The sequence below is a fragment of the Podarcis melisellensis genome (assembly GCF_964234715.1).
Source record: "Podarcis melisellensis genome assembly, chromosome: 1".
Taxonomy (NCBI): Eukaryota; Metazoa; Chordata; class Lepidosauria; order Squamata; family Lacertidae; genus Podarcis; species Podarcis melisellensis.
Window position 1 is genome coordinate 129,995,272 of NC_138528.1, and position 23,829 is coordinate 130,019,100.

Below are 23,829 nucleotides of genomic sequence, written 5' to 3' on the forward strand. Positions count from 1 at the left end.
AAGCATAAGAAGCATAAGAGGCCCTACTATAAAAGCACTCAGGGTGTCTATTGTCCCATTATTATTATTATTATTATTATTATTATTATTATTATTATACTGCCCTACACCCACAGGTGTCAGGTATCGAATAATAATATATACATAACAATATATACATCATCGAATAATAATATATACATTATTTAATTATAAATAAAAAGAAATACATAGGCAGCAGTAAATGTGCCCTTCAAGCATTTTTAATCAATGCAAATGGCAAAGTGTGGGCAAAGAGGGCAAACAGCCTCAGCCCTGTATCCCAGAAGGAGCGTCTCCACCCCCATCGTTCAGCCCAGACACTGAGGTTCAGCTCCGAGGGCCTTCTGGCGGTTCCCTCCCTGCGAGAAGTGAGGTTACAGGGAACCAGGCAGAGGGCCTTCTCGGTAGTGGCGCCCACCCTGTGGAACACCCTCCCACCAGATGTCAAAGAGAACAACAACTACCAGAATTTTAGGCGACATCTGAAGGCAGCCCTGTTTAGGGAAGCTTTTTAATGTTTAAAGACTATTGTATTTTAATATTCTGTTGAAAGCCGCCCAGAGTGGCTGGGGAAAGTCAGCCAGATGGGTGGGGTATAAATATTAATTAATTAATTTATTTATTAGTTGGATGCCGAAGAGAGCAGGGAGGCATCTGGGCAAACAGATTTGGTGGAGGAAGGCTCACGGTTGGGCTGCAACCACAACCCTTCCTCATTTCATTTTTAAAAAGCAAAGCAACAGAAACAGAATGAAAGAGAAGGAGAATTATGTTTCCTCATGAGTTAGACAAGGCATTGGCACATAAGTATGAATTATCAATTACATAGATGACACTAATAATAAGAAGAAGAACCCTTCATACAAGTATCCCAGAGCGGCTTACAATATAAAAACACAGAAAGATATAACATGGTGCTATTTGCTGTCTGCTTGAGCCCCAGGCCAACAGAGGAAGTTCCCCTCACAGGTGGCAGCTCCCTCTTTTGTCTCCTGTCCTCCCATCTGGAGAAGGAGAGACCTGCATTCAAACTTCATATAAAACTCAAACTTTGGAAGTTATTGGGAAAGGGAGTTTAAACTTGCACAATCTGGACATTCCTCCCTTCCCACTTAACAAATAAAAAACTTTATTGTTCACCTTCCAATGGAACAAGTCCAAGTCCTTGTTATTCCTTCATTCTCCCCTTAAGTCCCCCTTTTAGTCATTATGCATGAAAGTCTGTATTAATGAAAGATGCAGTTCTTCCACAGCTGGACTGGCGCTATGTAAGCATTGTTTTCATGGTGATCCTGGGAAGAATATGTTAGCACAAAATGGTCGTAATCTGATATAGCAAACTACAATGTATATTTTCACCAAAATTGCTACTACTCTCCTGCTCTTAAAGCCACCGTCCCAGAATTTTGTTGTTAAATAAAATGCCAATGTCCTGATCCACCAACTGCACATTGCTCCTCTGTAGCAGAGATGTTAGGGAAAGCAAAGGAGTGGGGAGGACATTGAGAATTGAAATAAAGCATATGGAAGCTACAAACTACAGAACAGCTTTCTGCTTTGCCACATGTGCCTTGATTGGGGTAACAGATTTGTAGCTTTTGGGAACTGGAGTGTCGAATCCTTGTGTGAAAAGCCTGAAAAAGATTACCTATAAATAATCTGGCATTGTTGAGTCCAGTAATTTCCACTGCACATTTACGGTGTGAAGAAATTTATATTATTCACTTCATTTAGCTTCACAAAAACCTTTTTTCCCATTTAGCTCCCAAAAGGGGAGCAAGTTAAAGTATACAACTTTATAACTGATCTGGAACTTAAATCAAGGCCTCCCAGTCTCAGCACATAGTGTATCAGTTCACATGGACAGTCTGCAAGTGCAAAAAACCAGGAAAAATAACTCACATTTATCATCTTAAAAGACCAACTCATTTGGGTTATTCTGGTAATATTACAAGGCTTGTCTTGCTATTTTTTAATGGATTGAAATTAGCTGTGCTGCTGTTTTTGCTTTTGTTTTATTGCAGTGGCGGGGCCTGCAGATCTGCTGATTTCTCCATCTGGGGGCAAAGGTGGCGGAAGCTATTCTGTACTTTCTCTTTAGCTGCTAAGAAAACTATGGTGGTGGGCTCTATCCTATGCTGTCATCTTTCCTTTCTCAGATTCTTGACCTGAACAAACGCATGTCAGCTGTCGAGCGCATGCTGAACCTTCTTGAGGAGAAGATCCTGGTTCACCCAGATGAGGTAAAATCAGCAAAGAGGACTCCCCCCCCCCCCGAGGTTCTCCATCCTATTATATCATAAAGGGAGTGTTTAGGATATTGTGGCCGTCAGAGAAGACTAGCATTCACTTCCTTTTGGGGAAGAATGGGTGAATAGTTCATCTCCTTCTTCCTCCATTTGTCTGGTCCTCACACACCTCACTGTGGTCCATGTCAACCATCCATTGGCAAAATGGAAAAATAAGAAGATCAGAAAACCCAGAAAACATTAGTTTCCCATCCTGAGAAAGCACCATCTTGGAAGCTGGTCACCTCATTCAGAATTCATCATGGAGCACTCTCCTTTCCAAGAACTCGCCCTGACACAACAAATACCAGCACTGACCTAATAATGCATTCAGCTGAAAACACTAACTATGTGAATATTGTTGCAAACAGTGCTATTTTTCTAGAAAAAGAGGTGCTGGAACTCTCTATGAACACCTCCCTTCTTCTTTTAGAATGGCAAAGGTGCTGGAACTCAGTTCCAGTGAGTTGTGGCTGGGGAAGAAGCCCTGGGTGTAACAGGTTTCCTCACCCACTTAGGCCTGATGCCTATGGTGCACAGACAGGTTGGTTGCTGCCAAACACTAATCGCATGCGCTGGGTGCTCCAAACCTTTAGAACAGGTGAGCAATTAAAGGCATGCATTGGCCATGTCATGTGGAGTGAGAACTGCCTTGGAGACGTTGTGCGTGACAGAGCCAGCACCAAGAAGGCTGCAGCTGCTTTTAATAGGGGTTTGACACTGTTTTTTGTTAGTGATTTTTTTCAACAGCAGCTATTCTGCCCATTTAATGTACAAGTGGAAGACAACCCCTATTTTATGTCTCCACATTGAAACTACCATACTTAATGGGCAGGTGGCATGGTGTGATGGTTCTTCATTTCTGCACCACCGAGCTAAATGTTCAGTGAAGGCAAAAAGCTGGACTTTCTTTTCTTCCTTCCTTCTTTCTTTCTTTCTTTTCTGCAAAAGGGAAATGTGTGAGCCCAATGAGCATGCTCAGACTGGCTGTCATTGCATTCACGTAACAAGAGAGCTCACTCTGTGGTGGCTATGCCACATAGTCATGTATTTATGAAGGCCAGAAAAAGTCCTTGGTCTCTGCAGATTATAATTTATCAACATAGGAAAACTTTTTCCCAACGTGGCTCAGGTTGCAAAGCTTTCCATAGATAGGAGTTTGTAAATATGGGGGGGGGGGTTGCTGTTTGAAATGATGAGTGTTGGTTAGTCCTTGTTTCCAGGCTTTAGAGCTCATCATTTTCACCTTGTGATGCTTACTAAAGAGGCTGCCACTGACTCCGTGGCAGGGTGGGCGAGAACAAATAAATGTAAGTTCAGAACTTGCCATGGGAAATCAGGTGGGTGGGCAGGCAAGGCATGGGGCTTGGACAGGGACGAAAGCTCTCCAAGGCAGACTGGCCGGGGCAGGGATGCATGGAGGTGGACAGGTGGACAAGCGAGCAAGCGCCAACCTGACTCCTAGGGGCACCCTCAGCTGGGCAGCCAAGCTGCTCACTTGCCTGTCTAGTCAGACTCAGCAGGGAAAGCAATAGAACCCCCAGGTTCAGGGACAGTCTACCTCTGAACACTAGGCAGGGCACCATGTTCTTGTTCTGCTCAAGTGGGAAAAAGTCTTGGGTTGGTCCTGAGGCACATTAAAGCATGAACTGGATGGCTGAAGTAAACTGAGTATTGCTGGTCTGTCTGTTTGTTTGTTGCTAGCCTCCAGCTCCTGAGTCCCCTGCTGATCCTAGCATAGAAGAGAAGGAACTGAGGAGGAAACTAGAAGAGCTGGCAAGAAACATCAGTGACAAAGCTGTTTCTTCCGATGAAGAAGAGGAGGAGAAGGAGGGCAGAATGAAGCAGGAAGGGTCCATACCAGAAATAAGCTCGTCTAGTGATGACCCACCTACTGATGCCAAGAAGGTATGGTCTTCCTTGCATTTGGCTTTCTTTTCCTTCTGCTTGTTATATTTTATGGAAAGTAGTCTTCATGCATCTAAGCTAACCTGCCTTCTGGTATGATCAGTCTAACTCATCTAACTAGTTGCTATAACGCAGGTCTTGGGGTGGCCTAATTGTGCATCTTGCAGGTGATGATTGCAATCTCCGCTGAAATTATCCCTATGATTGCATGGAGATGATGATTCTGCAAGGGGGGGTGGATGATATTCATAACCACCATGTGGGCAATAAGGTTTTGTAAATCCACCCTTAAGTTCTACTAACAAATAACACTTAGGGTCACACAAGATGTGGCATTGGGAGATTTATGAACATATCTCATAGTGTTTGGATAGTAGTCATGGGGGTCTATGGCCCTGGGGTATTTGCATTTAATCTTTCCCTGCACTGAATTTCCCCAGTTGCCTACCCCCCATTCTATACCTCACCGTCTCCAAGACCCTAATAACAGCAGTCCCCTGAACTCCCTCTGATCCAGGCAGATGGTGCTGTTACTGGTTCCCCTCTCTCCCCCAGGGCCCCTGCTCAGTCCTGCAACAGGAGAGCTCAAAAATGCATTACCATCCACCAAGCATCCAGCAGATGTATCCATGAATGGGTTCCATGCTCCAGGGGTGTCCATTTTCACTGCCTCAGTTCCATGAGATCTTGCCATTAGCTGCCACCAATCCTCTGGTGGCCGTGGCAGTGGCTGGTGGGGCACTACCCCATGGGATTCGGCCACCCGAGGCGGCTGCTTTAGTCTGCTCTCACCAGGTCACTATCCCTCAGAACTCCCTCTCTCACCCAAGAGGCTGACTTAAGTGCAAAGAAACTATTCTGGCAATCACTCCGGAATCACAACCTGGCAATCACTCCGGAATCACATCCATTGTCCTGTGTTGCAGCCCCACTTGGATCCAGGGCCTCCCCAGAACTGCTATTCCACTTTGAAATACCAAGTGGAATCTCTGATTGCTGGCCTCTTGATACTGCATCTAGTTGCACCCTAAAAGCTGGAATCCTAACAATACTTACTGTGAGCGAAGCCCCATTTGAAACCTGCAGGACTGACCTTTGAAGAGCGACTGGCTGTTTAGTATGTTTACAAAATGGTTCATGCAGATCCTCACTCCATGCATGTTACATATATTGTGTTTCAAGCAAACCGTTAAACTTAATGTCAGCCTGTTATTCTCAGGCATTTGCATGTCGGAGCTCAAGGGTTCTCCAACTTCCCATGACTACATATGAGTAAAACAACTAAGAATCTAATCTTAAACACATCTAATAAATCTATCAAACTCTGCAGGACTTCCTTCTGAGTAAATGCGCTCTATAAATTTTCAGCTTTGCCAGATCCATTAGCCTAGGCAGGAATGTTATTCTTCTTAAACTGAAAAGCCTTTGCCAAACAAATGGTTTTTGCCATTGCTAAAACACTGATCTAAGCCATTACTATCTCCATGCAGTGATTAATGAGGCATTTCCGTCTCTGATTCCAAGAGTCTATGGACCCGTATTGATAGTTTTGGCCAATATGTGTCTGGTTGTAACACATGAAGGACAAGGAAAGATTCAAGTGTAATTTTAAAATGGAGAAGCGTGTGCCTGGCATCTTTGTGAGCACCTTTCCTTTTGAGGGGCTACATTAACACAAAATGCAAAAAGTTGCATTCCTTTGGGTTTCTAATGGCTTTTTTGTCAATCCTGCCCTGTTTGATTGTTTCCGAGTCTCATTCTGCCCCTCTGAATGGACAGTCATAGCACTGATCTTGAGCCAGGCTCTCTATATCACTCTGTGAAAGGTGACTTTCATCTTCATCTAAGAGCAGGAGCCTTTTTCTCATGAGATCTTTCATGTTGTTCATCTGCAGCTTGTGGGGTTGGGCTAAAAGATTTTCAAAAATGTAGATACTCGGAAGAGAAATTGATGAGATGCTAGTGAGAGGGGTAATTAGTAGATATTTGAGATAGGCTAGTGCCTCCTACAAACACACAAACATCCAGTTCAGAAATTGCTCAGATGAACAGAAGTAATTTTTCTTCGTATCTGAACTTAAATTAAAATTAGTGTTTTGAACATCTGAAATATCCCTCATTATCCCCCCTCCCAGGCACTCATTGCTGCACTTCAAAGACACAGCAGTATTTTCTACCACCTGGAGCAGGAGTTTTGCTGACCTGGGCATCCAGTTCCAAAGTCTCTGCCCAAGTCTAGCATTGCCAACAAGCCCAGATCAAATCTGGCCAGAAAAAAAAGACTCTGAGGAATGGAAATCTGATCCAGATGAATCCCCAGGAGCCATAATTCCAAACCTGCCAGCAGATTCCAATATATTCTGTAATTTGACAGTGACTCTGTTCAATATTAATTCAACATTAAAAATTCGCAAGGTACAACCCCACCTCAAATTTGCACATCTTTAATTGGAATCATAGAATCCCCTCCAGAAGATGGCGGACGTAGTTCCTAGGGCGCCCCTTCTTAAACATGCCAAGGTGGGTGCCGCATTCATGCTCTGCTTCCTTGGCAGTGTTCAGGGTGATGCTGGAGTCTGTACCAGGCAGTTTTGTCTTGCTAGAGGGCCCAGCAGCGTCATGTTGAGATCTCTGGAGATTCGTGCAGAGAGCTGAGCAGGGTAGCATGCAAAATAAATTCTGAAAAATCATCGGCTTGTAAGGCTTTCTTAATTGATTTATACTTCTACTAGTTTACTTACATTGCATGTTTTGTTTCGTTGCACTTTCACAAATGAAAGTGAAAAGACAACATTTTTGCAATACTGAATGACAAATGCAAGCAGTGACTTTGCTGGCAGTCATTAAACACCCAGCAGCAATTAACCTGCTCTTTACAATTTCTCGGCCATTGTAATACCAGGTACAGATTTCACTGAGTTTCACATGTATATAGCCATTGTTATATGTGATCATTCGTCTCCTACAGAGACCCTGCACACTGCAGTAACAAGCTGGACTTCAAGATCTGGATCAGTGTTTCATTGCATTCATTTCAGACTTCATTACCATCAACGGCATCTATTTTTGAATGTGCAGCAGCCACAGTCCTGAAATGTGCATGCCGTGTGAAGCATTGTCATTCAAAGCTGGGGTTCACTGAGATGGCTCTAAAGACGGACCACTCTGGTCTTTTTATATTCATCCAGACGTACAAAGTGGAAGTATTGCAAAGCTGCTTAGGAAACGTTAGTCAAGCAAAGTACATAAAAACAGTTGTTCAAATAAGAAATGTGCTCATGAATCACTGTTGACAAACTACAAATGAATGCATACAAACTTCATAGTCAAACGCCACATCAATACACTGTTGAACACATCAGAGCTAAAAAATAAGATTATTTTTTAAATCTGCGAAGATAGCATATTTTGGCAAATCCACTGTAATCTATTTGGGGGTTCTCTTGCTTTGCACCTCCATCATTTTTAATGGACACCAATTAAAAGTCCTAATATTCAGTGGTGCCTACACTAATTTAAATTGCTTTCTGTGCATACATTAGTTGTTCAGCAATCATATATCAAATTAGCACTCATCATGTAGCGCAGACATGCCTGCTGAGATGCTGTTTCTCTTTTTGCCCTTGGTCCCAACCCTGAGGTTGACCTCAGAAATGGGGGCAGGTCCATGTAGTTTGTGCCCACTAATTGCCATGTTCAAGCATCAGCAGGGTTGTTCCTTGGGAAATCTCACCTCCCAACTTGGCCTTTTCCCAGCCATCCCACAGATATTGAGCTTTAGTTAGCATGTTTAGTATTCTGGGCATCAGCCCTAGTGATTTAGCAAGTTTCGTCAGCCTCTTGCCAGCCCCCTCCCCTGCCCCCCATTCATGCTGCCCCTCCATTCTCAAGAAGGAAGTCTTTAGAGATGATGCAGACCTAGGGTTGCCATATTTCAAAAAGTGAAAATCCGGACACAGAACTCATTGAGCTTTTTTTGGAATATTTCAAAGAAGAAGACGTTTTTAAGCTATTTTAAAGAAAATTCACCTAAATTTACACTTCCCAGACATATCAGCTATTTCTGCCTGGGCACAGCCAAATTCTGGCTCTGTCCAGGAAGTTCTGGATGTATGGCAGTCCTGTGCAGACCTAAATCAGGGAGGCTTTGGGCCAATGTAATCATGCACAATTGAGGTTGCACATCCTTTGTACAGGGCCATGCGATAATGCACATACAATCCTGACAACATTTACATCTCCATCATCCAAACCACATGTAGAGATGTGTCTAAATTAAAACATTAGCATCTGCTCGGTTCAGCCAGCAAATTGCTCATTTGTGGACAGAATCCTTCTCAGGTTTCAGAGTCTGAACAGCAGCCAGCTGAATGAAGAGCACTTGTGAACAGAGCAGCCATGAACTTTGTTAGGGATCCCAGCAATTTCCGAGAGCAGAAGCTGCGTGTACAGTCCTAATGATCCATCCTTGTAGTAAATGGCACAGGTTTCTAAGACACCTGTAGAGCAACAGGTATCTCAAACAGAAAACAGAGGCAAAAGGAATCAACCCCTGATTCAAGTTTCATCTTCATATCACATCTTCCTAAACCTAAAACTGAGGTTATAGACTTCTGTTTCTCTTTGTGCCAGGCAATTAAGAGTGCCTCTGAGATGGGATTTTCATTTCATTTATAAAAGTGAACACTCCCCTTCAAATATTTATGAACATGGTTGAGGCAAGCAAACTCCTGCTTATCTGGATCCTCCTCTTACCTGGATCCTGCAGGCATATGGACCCCCTCCCCCCAGGGCCCGTCACTTATCTGGGCAGTGAGTGGGTACTCCCACTGGGCTCGTTTTCCCCACTGGGCTTGGGACTAGGACTGCCAGTCCCAGAATCCTTTGCACGGAGTCAAGTTTTCTGTTAATGGATACTTGGACTGGTAACCCCAATCCCATTCCTGTCAGGAAATGATGGGGAGCAACTCCCTGTTCCCTGACCCAAGGTAAGTTTTGGGTGTAACATTACTGACAGTCTGCCTCCCAAAAGTGAAGATAATAAGAGCCCGGCCGGTCCAGCATTCCGTTTCCCACAGTGGCCTCCATGCTAAAGGATGGGGGAAATGTAGACGAAGGGTTTGCTTTCAGAGCTCCTCATTTCCACTGCACACAGGGTGCCTGCAGGCCTTCACCCCCATCACTCAGCCCTGAACCCTCTGCAGTCCCACTGGAAGGAGGGCAAATGGCCACGCCTGCCGTGCTAGGCGATGTACGGGTGCATCTGCACGGCCAGCCCCACTTTCTCTTTGGCAACCCCCCTCTCTGTGAAAGAGTCACCCCTTCATAATGGTTACAGTCTGATCTTTTCTTGGGAGCACTCCAGGACAATCAGAAAGCTTATGGATACATTTGGACTATGTTCTGTGTGTGGCTGAACTGTGTGCTGTTTCAATTTCAAAAGTACACAATTAAGGAGAAATGTCCAATGTACGGTATCTATATTGTTTTGCTACCCTGACAGTGAAAACTGCATTATGCACAATGACAAGGACCCCTGGGCAGTAGTAACACATCATCCAGCTTCATCCTTAAGCACTGCCATATATGATGCATCTGACTGTACTTGATGAGCTCTGTGATATAGTCATTTTGCTGAACTGATATGCTTGGTGGCTGTTTATAATCTGCCGGATTAAAAAGTGGCAACTCTACTTTCTGGTGTTCCTGTTGGTGTCTGCCCAAGTTGGTGAGGTTGGGGAGGAAAGGGGCTTGAAAGGAATGGGACAGATGAAATAGGCTTCACTTGGGGAGGCACTGTCCGCCATGAGCCATTGGGCTGGGCAAAAGCCACTGGGCATGTCTGCCACTCTGGGTGCCTTCCCTGCGGGAAGAGCTGTCTCTCAGTGGCAGAGCACAAGGTCCCGGGTTCCATCTTTGGTATCTCCAAGTCAGGCAAACTCACATTTTACTGCCTGATGCAAAATGAAAATATGCTGCCCCTCATGCCATCATTCCCATGGCCCGTTGCTGAAGTCAGCAAGGACTGAGGTGTCCCACAAAGCATTCTGGCATCGGGACAAGTGGGTGGGGTGCTGCCTCCTGCACTTCCATTGCCTGAGGCAGGTGCTTTACCTCCCCTAATGGGCGGGCTGGCTCTGCTCCAGCTCAGCTAAGACTGGGAAGAGCCCTGCTGCAGCTGGTCGGTGCAGTCAGTGTTGAGGTAGATAGAGCAATGGGCTGACACAGGGCAGCTCCCTTTGGGGAAACAGTAGGGGCAGCCTGTCCTATTTCGCCACCTGAGGTGAAATGAGAAGGTGCCACTGTTGCTGCTTCATTTTCTGGGGTTACACAGCTGGCAGTGGCTGTTCCCCGAAGCTGCCACCACGCAATGCTGGTAGTAGCAGGAGCGGGGGGGAGAGCATGTGTGGAGTGGTGCCCCCAAGGGTTTCCACCGCCCAAGGTGGCTGCTTCCATCTGCCTCGTGGGCCAGCCGGCCCTGGAAACATGAGCTTTGTTAGATAGGCAGAGTCTCATGGGCTATTGACCTGTAGAACTCAAGATGGCTACAGAAACATTGTTTAAAGAGAGAGACCACTTTTTACCTGGGGGTGGGGTGGGGACAGCACAGTGGAGACCTCCAATGAGTAAGTAATCCTTCACAATGCTACTTGAAATTCAGAAGTGACATTCCGAACATGAATATGATAGTGGCTTCAGTACTGAATTCAAGGCAGCAGAGATGACTTACCTTGCCCTGGGTTTCCTAAATCTGAAATCATCTTAATTTGAATATTTTTTGACTGGGGGGTGGGGTGCTCATATTCCTCAGTTCTAAACTCAGTTCAGCATGAAGCTTGCAGTGCAATCACTGAAATGTTCATTTAATATGCAGATGGTGATGATGGTGCATGTAGAAAGTCAAGATTTGAACGCTGTGGCGACATGCTGAATATGTATTTCAAATGTGTGAATTCACATGGTATAAATCCTATTTCCCCACCCCTCTGCAGTCTTCCATCTCCATAACAGTCTGGTTTCCTCTCAGCCCACCTGGCATTGTCCTGAGCAGAAAAGAGAAGTTGCCCCTCATAAAAATTCTTCCCATTGGGCACAGATGCTCCCCAGTCTGAAGAGGTTCTCGTGTCTCTAATGGGAGCTCTTCACTTGCATACTGAGGTGCTGCCTTTGTCGCAGCTGCCTTGAGTGAAGCATTATCCCAATCAAAGCATTACGTGGACAGTTCCTCTTGCAGCTAAGAGCCCTGCGGGGACAATGAGGACCCTTTAATTAAAGATCGACATATGTTCCCACTCCTTACCTGTCTGCTCTTGCCTCTCATTCCCCCATTCACACTGCACAGCACAGGGGTTAAAACGCCTCTCTTTGGCTGAGCATAGAGGTTGCAGAGGTCACTGGCTAAGGCTTTGTGTGGCATCACAGCCCAAGCGCTTAAGAACCATTAAGGCCCAAGAAAGAGCCCTGCATGACTCATTGGAGGGATAAAGGCATCAGGAAGAGGGCTCTGTTCTTGGATCTTGAGAAAGAGGTAGGAGGAGTTGCCTCTAACCTATCAAGGACTTGAAAGAAACCTATGAGTCAGATGTGTGTCTTAGGCGGATAAATGAAATAAGGCTGTTTAGTCTGTGCACAAATAATGGACGAGAGTTTTGTCTTTCACCTTATAAATATGTAAATGGGGATTATAAACTAGGAAAGGATCACATGAAGGTGCCAGGAGTTATAGCCATACCAGTTTATGGCCACTGATATCTGCTGGAACTGGTGGCAATATGAAGATGCAAGCAGAAAAGGTGGCTGTCTAGAAAAGCTTACCAGCACCAGACCTACCATTGAGCAGAGTGAAGGGGCTCTTGTGTGGCTGAGGGGAGAGGAGCGTTCAGAGTTCCCCCAGCCATTCTTCCTGCCGGGTCCCCCTCTATGCTAGCCTCCAGGTGCAGTGGAAGATGCCTGGCCCATCACCAGTCCCAGAATAAGATTCAGCTCCCAGCCTGGTCAACTTCTGTGGCCCTGCATGGGCGAGTGAGGCAGCTGCTGTTAACCAGAAGGCTGATGTTCTGAGCCCATGCAGGGACAGGTTTCCTGGATTGCAGGGGCTTGGACTAGATGACCCTATAATTCTATGGTTCTCTAAGTGATTTACAGAAATGTAATCTGGATGATGCTGATGAGTGCAAAATGTAAAGTTGCACATGCTCACAAGCCATGCCACCTGGGCTGCCCTGGGTCCTCTAGGAGCAAAATGGCTTGGGCCGACCCTTTGGCTCCCCTAAGAGACTCAACATGCAGAAGAGCTCTGGAAACAACTTCTGATGGGTTGCTTCAGTGTCCTTGCGAAGGGAGAGCCCTGCTAAATCCACCCGAAACCACACAGTGGCTGTCAGTCACAAAGATATGCCACCTCACTCTCCCCGACCCTCACCCTGCACGGTGACATGTTCCTTCTGTAGGGGGCTTGCAAGAGGTCCATGAATGTCAAAGCATCCCTGACCATCCAGCCTCTGCTTAAAAGCCTCTAAGGAAGGAGGGTCCACAAGCTCCCACTGTCTGCTGTTGAACGGCTCTTACTGCGTTACTTTGATGAAGGTCCAAATACTTCCAAAGCAGCCTGCTTTGGGCTCGGAGGCTGGGCTTCTTCTGAAGCCCCTGGTGCCTCTAGCATTTGTGTTCGTTCACACATAGGAAAGCTGAGTATAAGTAGAGGCAAGTGGAGGCACTCGCTCAGCAGGCAGCAGGTCCCCAGGGAGCTCCTTCTGCAGCCCAGCTCCCCACACTGTCCCTTCTGCACTTTCCAGCAGATCCATCAAGAAACTCAGCAATCTTTCACTTTCTTTCTGTCTCTGCTCTTTCAAAGTCCCAGGCTGCTGTTTTTCACATACACAACCTACAGAGTCATCTACTCAGACCCCACTCCTGCAGATGAATTTCCCAGTCAGAGATCTTCTAGGATCGCTAATAAACACTAAGACGTTTTGCCAGCTCCCTGACTGCTCATTCACCATGATCAAGCCAGCCAAGTCTTGCAAAAAGCAAAAGGCTACATTTAGGGCTGTAGTACACATTATGTGAAAATGGGTGCTTGGCTACTGGATTGTTTTTTTTCTTTCAAAACAACAGCTTCAGGGAGATGGGTTTGGCACACACACCATGGTCATACCCAAAATCACCAGTCTTGTAGCTACAATTTAACCAATGTCATCTTCCTTGTCAAAGCTTAAGGGCAGGGGGTCATTGGGACCAAGCAGCAGAGAACAGTGTTAAATGCCCCCCCCCAGCTGCTGTGTTAAAAAGAAAACACACACACAATCCTCACCGCCACAAACACACAAATCCTACTGAGTTAAAAGCAACCAGGCCAAAGTGTTGCTGCTTCTTTGGCGATCCCTCACAGCCGAGTAAGATTGTCTTCCGTGAACACGGTCTTAACAGTGAGTCCGTAAGTGACTGTGGAGGCCAGTTCTGGATCCACATGTCCTTCCACAAGGGGGACATAGGTTTCTGTGCAGGAGTTGATCACGGTGAGGGTTTGCCAACTGTGCCTTCCTCTCTTCCATCCTGAGTTTGAGCGTCTTCAAAGTCCATGACTGTTCTCCAATTAGAGCTCTCGCAGGCCAGTGTTTCCCAGTTTAATTGTGTTTTATGACTGCTAGGTGGATACCCTGCTGGGTGTGGTAATCCAGTCATGGAAAAAGGGAGGCAGACTATGTTTAGGGCACCTTTTCAGGGTGAGCAGAGTAGATCCTAAAAAGGGCTGCTCAGTCATGGATACAGCTGCCGAACTGCTCAACTACCTTGTTCCTTGAGTCAGAGTGACTGAATCTGTATCCACCACCCATGTGCTGGTTCATGACTAGGGGCTTCCAGATTTCACAGTCCTGCCCCCATTACCATTTGCCAATTACCATGGGACTTTTTTGGGTTTGGGTTTGGGACGGGTTTTTAGAAGACGCCTGTGCGTTAATTTGTTATGTGTGTATAGATCAGTGCACACTGACCAACGCACAGTCTTCTCAGTAAGGCTCTATTCCGATGGCCTGAGTAAATCACGACGACTGGTAGATTCCTATCTGCTGCAGCCTTCATCCGCCTTCATAGCCATTGTAACATACCTCTTGTTATCATCTGCCTGCTCTGCCACTGAGGACTTCTTGGATCATTCTTTGTCTAGCTCCTCCCCTTTGACCTTACTGCCTTGGGTGACCCTGCTGGGAGTACGAGACTCCCGATGGCTTCACTCACAAGGGTTATAGGAATGTGCAAGCCCACTCACCACGACAAGGTGATGATCCAGCAAGTGAGAGGCCAAAGTGCACCTGTTTGCTGGCCCATAAGGTATTGGAAACCATGTACAGTTGTACCTTGGTTCTTGAATGCCTTGGTACTCGGACATTTTGGCTCCCGAACGCCACAAACCCAGAAGTGGGTGTTCCAGTTTGCGAACATTTTTCAGAATCCGAATGTTCAACATGGCTTCTGATCGAGTGCAGGAAACTCCTGCAGCCAATTGGAAGTCATGTCTTGGTTTTTGAACCATTTTTGGAGTCAAATGGATTCCTGAAACAGATTAAATTCGAGAACCAAGGTACGACTATATATGAAACTATCTTCCACGGGATCTTTGTGAGAAGCAGAAACAAAGGATCTTCATGTCATTAGCAGGGCTCACTGATCAGGCACAGCTAATCCAGGGTTTTGGTGGGTTGTAAAGTACACCTTTGACTGTGTCATTCATTCATTCATTCATTCATTCATTCATTCATTCATTCATTTTTATTATGATCAATAGACCAGAACCAGCAATAAATTTGAGCTGCAAGCAGTAAGGATATTGACTTGAAACTGAGGGAGAAAGAAAGAAATACAACTTAAATCTTAAGCAATAAGTAGATAGCAACAAATAAATCCCATGGAATAAATAAATAGATAAATAAATAAATAAAAAGCTATAAGGACATGTAAATAGAATATTATGGGCTGTAATAAAATACAGCATTTAAAATAGTTGGCATGAAGGCGCACACACACACACACACCCAGTCACACTGCCATCTCGCTAAGAAGAAAACCTTCAAACCATCCGCTGTTTTATCACCCTCTCTGCCAATGCTAAAAACTTTGCAGCTACCAAAAAGAGAGAAAACCTTATATAGTAAATTGTTGGTCTGCCAGGTAAGGGACCCATCAGGTGACTAAGCAGGTGTCTGAAATGCCAGAGCAGAAGTTGCAAAGCAAACAGGGGCCGATGTGGCACAGTTGCCACCTTCTGTGGCTGCCCCTCCGCTTGGAGGCTCAGTGTCATCGCCACGGCCCAGAGCCGCTGATAAACCTCCCTATTATTCAGTTCCCTTCTCCAGTTGTCTGAGCTAGTGACCGTGTCTTGTAATCATGAATTTCATGGATTAACACTGCCTCACATAAATGACTCTTTATTTTGCTCCTAATCAAATTAATTAGACGATCCTAAGTCACGTCAAAGTGCAAGTAGATAAATAGGTACCGCTCTGGCGGGAAGGTAAACGGTGTTTCTGTGCGCTGCTCTGGTTCGCCAGAAGCGGCTTAGTCATGCTGGCCACATGACCCGGAAGCTGTACGCCGGCTCCCTCAGCCAATAAAGCGAGATGAACGCCGCAACCCCAGAGTCATTTGCGACTGGACTTAACGGTCAGGGGTCCCTTTACCTTTACCTTTTTAAGTTCCAATATGAGAGGAAGAAAATAATCTGTCCGTCCACTTCTTCCACATTCTGCCTACATTGATAAACCTCTATCCTCTCCCTCCCCTGTTGTTGTTGTTTAGTTGTTTAGTCGGGTCCGACTCTTCGTGACCCCATGGACCAGAGCACGCCAGGCACTTCTGTCTTCCACTGCCTCCCGCAGTTTGGTCAAACTCATGCTGGTAGCTTCAAGAACACTATCCAGCCATCTCGTCCTCTGTCACCCCTTTCTCCTTGTGCCCTCCATCTTTCCCAACATCAGGGTCTTTTCCAGGGAGTCTTCTCTTCTCATGATGTGGCCAAAGTATTGGATCTGTCCTTCCAGTGAGCATTCAGGGCTGATTTCCTTAAGAATGGATAGGTTTGATCTTCTTGCAGTCCATGGGACTCTCAAGAGTCTCCTCCAGCACCATAATTCAAAAGCATCAATTCTTTGGCGATCAGCCCCTAGTTATCTTCTTTTTCTAACCCCAAGCCCCAAATTCTTAAGCCTTTTGTCACAAGGAAGATATGTTGACCCCTTGATCATTTGGGCTTCACTGTTTCCAGCTCTGTTATAGCCTTGCCTAGATAGGGCTTACGGGAGTGTAGACACTAGTCCAAATGTGGGAGATAATATTTTAAAAATCTGTATCTGGAAGGTGACTTAATATTGTTGGCTCCAGGTGTTTGTTTCTGTGGGGAAAGCATCTGGGCTAGAGAAGAGGCCAAGAGACCGAGGCCATGGCGCCTATCACAGCACAACCACTGACTCGGAGCTCTCTGAACTTGAAGACAAAGTGGCCTTTGCAGTGGCGCAAGTGCAGCACACAGAGAGCGAGGTAATCCTTGGTTTTGGGAAGTCAAAAACTTTCAAAAACAAAAGCAGAAAATTACAGTATTTTTTGCCCTATAGGATGCACTTTTCCCCCTCCAAAAATGAAGGGGAAATGTGTGTGCATCCTATGGGGCGAATGCAGGCTTTCGCTGAAGCCTGGAGAGCGAGAGGTTTCAGGAAGCTATCCACAAGCCTTGCAAGCCCGGCAGGAGTTCCCGCAGGCCCGCAAGGCTTGTGGGCAGCAGCCTGCAGCCCGAAGCACGGGGCACCCTCCGCGCAGGTGTCCGCGGGAGTTGCCACCAGGCTCGCAAGGCTTGCGGATAGCAGCCTGTTCTGGGGGCTGGGGTCGGGGGAAGCTCAGGCTTCCCCCGCCCCAGCCCCGCGGCTGGGGGGGGGGATTATTTTTTTTTAATTCATTTCCCCCCAAAAAAACGAGGTGCGTCCTATGGGCCGGTGCACCCTATAGGGCGAAAAATACGGTAATCATTATTATTTGTAAATATAGATCACCTTCCCTCCTGAAGGAGCTCAGAGTTGTGTACATCCACAATTCAGTGAGAAGTTACAATATATGATGCTCCCAAATGTTGCCAGTCAGCCTACTTTTGTTGTAGCGGGTCTCCAAGCGGTGATATGTTCCTAGCCCAAATCAGACTTAACTAGTCCCTTTGACACTTGAAACACCCTTATGGGATGATTCAAGAGGATACAGGGGTGGTGGAAAAGTAATAATTGGTTCTAATAAAAATGTAGTCTCTTCCTGTCATGTCTTACCACTGCCTGCACATGACCTCCATGTTACTGCCAGAGTGAAACCCATAAAACGCATTGAATGAAGCACACTTTTGAGAATGTCTGGTGTTTTATGTACTGCTTACCTGGACCATAACTACCTTCACTGGGAAATGACACGGGCTCTTTGCTCTCAAGGTATCCGATATAGAATCTCGAATAGCTGCTCTCAGTGCTGCTGGCCTGACTGTTAAACCAGTGGAAAAGTCTAAGAAGAAATCAAGCACCCAGGTGAGTAGACTAGAGTTTTGCAAAGAATGGGAATACTTATTCATGAACTCTGGAAGGAGACCTTTTGGTAAATGTAGTTCAGTTTAAAACAGGTTGGAGACCATTAGTATTGCAGTAATAAATAAAATTCAGCTGCAATAATGGAATGGTACACTGGCATTTCCCCACAGCTAAATATGGAAGTGGTCAGGGACTGAGCTTAGAGTCATGGAAGGCTTTCCATAATTGGGTTTCAGTGAAGAAGACACTTTGCCTGTGGACAACACTTCGTTGCTTTCTAGGGTTGTGATTCTAAGCACACTTCCTGGCTGTAGGTCCGATTGCACTTGGTGGGATTTCAGAATAGGCATGTTCAGTATTATGCTTCACACCTGAGTTCTTAATCATTTCATTTATATGGCTCTTTATAGGGCAACATAAGCAAAAAAATGGGTCCCTGCCCTGAGAAGTTCACACTTCAGCTTTAGAGAGGTTTGGGAAGGAAGGCAAGAGCAGAGAAGGAGAGACATATGCCATTACGTGGACTTAGGCTTTGTTTCCGTTGGGGATAAGGACCAAGGAGTTAAGTCAAGGATATCTTAGTTAAGATGCATTTTGCATTGGTGCTTGAAGGCAGAAAGGCAACGTCTGAGAGATGTTCTGGGAGGAAGCTATAGGCATAAGAGGCAGCAAAAGAGAATGGGTGGAGAAAGCAGGTTTGTGGACAAAAGTAAAAGCAATTGCTATGAAGTAAACTTTTAACAAATATTAATAACAATACTAATAATACTAATACGTACTACTGTTTGGTGGTTACAGCTCTTATCCACAGCACTGTGAATATTATGTAGGAATCAAGATTTGCCTAAGTTTAATCACCAAAGGACGTAAGCCAAAGGCCCATGTAGTTCAGCCTCATGTTCTTACAGTGACCAGCCAGATACCCACGGGAAGCCTGCAAGATGGACACCAGCACAACAGCCCCTCTCCCTGCTTGCAAGCCCTGAATTCAAGGGCAGGCTGCCTCTGACGCTGGAGACAGAGCAGAGCCATAATGGCCAGTCGCCCCTTGGCTACAAGAGTAGCCCCAGACTCTGCATGCAAGCGCCACACACCAGGGCATACTCTAGGAACAGTCTCACTCCTTTTGCGACATTATATAGATACCTCATTTTAGTTTGGCTTTGCACATAGCAGGTGGAGGTGCACAAGCCAGAAGCCAGGTACTCTCTGGACAGGACACCAGCCAGAGGCTGGGGCTGAGGGGGCAGAAAAGGGAGGGGTGAGCCATCTTGACGTAACCTGCCAGTTTCTAGTTGAGGTGTGCTTGTTGGTCTGTTTTTTGCTCTACAGCAAAGCAGAGCAATATGTTTCATTTCTTCCATCCCCAAGGTGTTTATCCTTCAGCCTCCCAGGAACTCTTATAGTTCTCTAGAAGATCAGAGTCCAGACACTCCTGTCGCAGCATCAGCCGGTGACTTCAAAGTGAGTGCACGTGCCTTACGGAGAGGCAAGCAAGACCAGACTCCGTTAGCAATTTTCTGGCCAAGAGATAAATCTGTGTTAGGGGCCCCCACGGGGATTAAACAATGCAAACTGAATAAAACTGAAAAAGTGACAAAACGGGATTATGCTCGGAACAGAACATTGGCATGCAGCTTTGAACCTCTCTGTTTGTGTTTTTGTAGGGTGGTCCAAGGGCTTCCATGACTCTCTTAAAAACAACAATGACAACAATGTGTAGCTGTTTACTGTTGGTCATTGGAATCCTTTGACTATATAGTCCTGGGACCAGCCATGCCTTTCAGCATGCCACCCATTCCTGGGTTTGTGTATGGCGAAAAAGATGGCTGCCCCCAGTAGAGTGTCCCTTACAATGGCCTCGTAAGGAGGGGAAGGTGGCTGTGATCCAAGCAGCCAGAATTTTTTTAAAAAGTAAAAAGGAGCCAGGACAACCCTCAGATCATAAGCGCTTTCAATTTTTTGAATTTTTTAAAAAAGGGTGTAGATTTAATTTTTAAAATATTTTTTAGAATTTATTTTTTTAAAAAAAACCATTTTGCCTAAAATATCACAATGGATGTTTGCTGGAACTGATATGCAAGGGGCCATATTAGGACCATCCCATCCATCCCAATCATCCTTGACATAAATATTAAACGGGATAAAAATACGGAACCAAGATAAAAGTATAACTACACAATATGTAGGACTGCCAAATGCCTTAAAAAGGTGCGGGACTGCAGGACTGGACCCTTTCTCCTTGGAGTGCCTTATATATAAGGGTGGGTGTGCTTATGCATGGGGCGGGGGTGTTTGTGTATACCCCCCCATGAAAGAATAGCTGGACATTCCTACCACTCAAACTGTACCCCTGGAACCTCAAAGCAGAAACCTGCCCTTTCCTTAACTATGGAATGCGAGTCCCAAGGTCTTAGCAGTACTTCTGTTGGTCTCTTGACACCCAACATTATAAAACTGCAAACAGAACTAGGCTGAACGTAGTTGGGATCCACCATCCCATAGAGTTGAGGGGGTGGGGAGGAGAGAAGAATAGGTTGCTTAACATTCCTAACATCTCTAACTGTGCTTACACACCATAATATAAATGTGAGGGTGGGATGGGCATGACCGTCCATCAGGTGTGAATGAAGTTTCAGAAAAGCTGTGCTTAAGCTGAGGTAGAAGAGCCGCGGCGAATGCTGATCCACACACTGGCTTGTTTGCACTCTAATTAAGTTTGTACTCCTTTTAGGTAATGTCTATGCCACATGTGTTGAGGAGAAAATTCAACACTTCACTTGAAACTGCAAGTAAGACTTGTGCTTATTTATGTATGAAGTAGAGGGAAATGCTTAGTGGTTTGGAGACGGGGAGTTTTTGCAGTAAGCCTGGAAATCCCCCGCTTAGGAACGGCTGTCCAAAGTATAGCTAGAGTTCAGTTATTGTCTGTTGGGGGTCTCTGAAGTTGTGGACCCTGATCTGTCCACATACAAAGAAATGTTCTGAGCACCTAAGAAAACCACAAAATCTCTCTCTGAAAGTTAGTCTTTTTACAGGATTGTCTGATAATATAAAGCACAAGACAGCTTTAAAAGTATTATAACTTTCAAAATTAATCAATTTTCTTGAGAAATTTTAAATTGCTCACAATGAACTAAGGGAAAAAAAGAAAAAAACATAAAATTGACAGATTTACAAATTCCTGGCCTGACTTCAAACATTCTACCTTTCAGATTTCATTCTAAAATGGGCTTATACTGACTTGTAGCCAAGTAAAATTTAAAGTCTTGAGTAGGCTAGGAATGAAACGTTGATACGTCTATCCATGCCATGAGCCATTTCTTCTCCAGGTTTTCTGTGACTTTCCCCCCAATTTTTGGGGGGCAACAGTGACTCTTCTTAAGAATTCTAACCAAGTTCAGACCACTGTGTTCAGCTGCCCACCTGCACCCCTGGTGCTTCCTTATTCACAGCTCATCTCAGTCAAAGCATTGAAGTGGCCAGAGATGTTTTGTCTGTGGTTTTCACAGATCTATAGGCCAGTGTGTTGAACACTTGAAACACACTGTACACGTGTTTGGTATTATTAAATGCTAATGATAAACCCCTTTTTTAGAAGGGCTGGTGGGGAATGGGAAAAAGCAGTCATTCTCCCACAGAGCCCTAGATCCTTACCATTAAACTTGAATGGTGAAGAAGTGTATTTCATGATCTGGACTGTGCTATGTTGTTTGTGTTGCTCCGGAAGAAGTCACCCAGTCTCACCCTTAAAGGGCAGAAAGATAAACTGGTTGACTTTTCACTCTGCTTATGCAGATAGAGTGAAAATAAAGTCAAAGGAGAGTCAAAGGAGAGTAGCCTAATCACTCACAGTTTTCAGACTGGAAGGGGAGAGGAGCCATATCTTCCTGCCCCTCTCTCTCGGGGGTCGATGATGGACCAAGTAGCTGAGGGAAATATGCAGATAGGAGAAATTGGAAACAGACAGTAGTAAATTGGAAGATTATTTTGGAAGAGATTCAAATGTCTGACTTCATGCATTTGTCTTAAATGGTGCTGCAGTCCCATCCCAAAGGGAGTCCTGATGGGGTTTTAAAAGCAACAGAACACCCCAGTGTGAACACTATTTATTACCTTTGCATGACATGAATCTGCAAACACAATATTACCCCCTATTTTGGGGAGGCCTATTGAAAAAATGCATAAGCTTCTAAGCAACCTCACTGAATCGCAGAAGTGTGTGTGTGTGTGTGTGTGTGTGTGTGTGTATTGCAAGACTCTGCTTTCCTCTTTGGCCCATCCCACGCCCCTGGTTTTGCCTTGTTGGCAGTGGTGTAGCGTGGGGGGTGCAGGGGGGGCCGGGCGCACCGGGTGCAACATCTGGGGGGTAGGGTTAGGGGGCGCAAATCCACGGGTTAGGGGGCGCAAATCCAAGGGTTAGGGGGTGCAAATTACTTGCCTTGTCCCGGGTGTTGACAACCCACGCTACGCCACTGCTTGTTGGCAATACTTTTCTGATTAGAAACCAGACTTTGTGGCTTTGTGCAAAGGTTTCTGGCAGAATAGTTCCGTCCAAAGGCTGATCTCCAACAGTTCAAATTGACTCCTCCTCCAGCAATAGGACCTCCTCTTTCTTCTCCTCTTTCAACCTTCCAGGCTGTGCAAATCTGCTCCAGAGGAAGGGGAAATCCCACAGCATGAGGGGAAGTTTGTTCCACTCATAGACAGGTCCAGTTAAGTGTCACCCAAAGCATTTATTTGCTGCCACAGCAAGAATAAATGTAGAAATCTGAAATATACTCAGAGTTGCAAAGTGATTTCATGCTCTTTATTCAGCTCATAGTGGTGGTGAGGAGTGAATGAATGTCCCCTCAAAGTATCTGCTTTATATACGTTATTTACACAATGGGCTGCACATGATTGGCTAATTCCGGAATTCTACTGTAAGCCAATCAGGTTGTGGATTCACTTCTATCTGGAGCATGATTGGGTGGTTCCTGCTAACCAATCATACTGCTGCATTGTTCTAGGACCAATCAGACTGCTGCATTCTGAATCCTATTGTTCTAGGACCAATCAGACTGCTGCCTTTTGGAGCCTATTGTTCTAGGACCAATTAGACTGCTGCAGTTTGGATCCTATTCAACTCAGTACATAACAAAATCCAAGTAGTTAAATAATGAACACTTGTACTAGCCCTCTGGTACCACGTTTCAAGTTGCTGATTTAAACAGCTGCAGCAAAATCTTTCCCCCTCCATTTGCAGAATAGTTCAACTGTTTCATACTTCAGACCCAAAGACTTCAAACTACTTCATGTTCAGGTGTTAACTTCTTAAAATATACATGCAGAATCCATGGAAACGAGGTCCCAATCATTGCCCGTGCAAATATGCTGGCAAAAGTTCTATATTTGGACACCATTGATGCCCAAGGTGAGGCATATGTGCCCAAGGTCAAGAAGTGTTGTCAGAATATGTCCCCAGACCACTTGAGTTCTTCTATGGAAGAGTTGCTTTTGTTCATGACTGCATGGCAGATCCCTGTGGATGTGTGCCACCAGAAGGGGTGACCCCACAACTAGTTTTCGGCCAGCTAGGCTTTTGCAACTTGCTAAAAACCAAGTACAGTGGTACCTTGGGTTAAGAACTTAATTCGTTCTTAAGTTCCGTCCTTTGCCTCAAACTCTTCTTAACCTGAGGTACCACTTTAGCTAATGGGGCCTCCCGCTGCTGCCGCCGCACAATTTCTATTCTCATCCTGAAGCAAAGTTCTTAACCCGAGGTACTATTTCTGGGTTAGCGGAGTCTGTAACCTGAAGCATCTGTAACCTGTGGTACCACTGTATAACTCTTTCAGAACAAGGGGAAACTTTCTTGTGTGTCAAAGCTCATTTTAAAATGACTGGGTGTTTCTTGTTTTGGTCATTGTTACAGTATGTACTCTTTTATGCTATGAATTGTATGTGATTTTTTTTAGTGGTGGATAATTGGCTGTATTAAGGAGTTTCATGGTTTAACATGTTGAGGTGGGTTTTAATTGTACTTTTGTGGTTTTATGTTGTGTCACTTGGAATAC

At 45.3% G+C, this 23,829-nt stretch overlaps 1 protein-coding gene across 3 annotated transcripts in view; it reads left to right on the forward strand.

The window, feature by feature from the left end:
* MLPH (melanophilin) overlaps positions 1-23,829 on the forward strand; it is an 80,288-nt gene that overhangs the window by 50,459 nt on the left and 6,000 nt on the right. For 2 of the 3 annotated variants that reach the window (XM_081921519.1, XM_081921517.1), the window contains exons 10-15: positions 2,181-2,264; positions 4,014-4,217; positions 16,596-16,751; positions 17,678-17,770; positions 19,142-19,234; positions 20,505-20,562. In XM_081921519.1, the coding sequence (XP_081777645.1) occupies positions 2,181-2,264; positions 4,014-4,217; positions 16,596-16,751; positions 17,678-17,770; positions 19,142-19,234; positions 20,505-20,562 (688 nt within the window). The remainder of the gene's footprint in view (positions 1-2,180; positions 2,265-4,013; positions 4,218-16,595; positions 16,752-17,677; positions 17,771-19,141; positions 19,235-20,504; positions 20,563-23,829) is intronic. The other variant, XM_081921518.1, reaches the window with a different exon arrangement.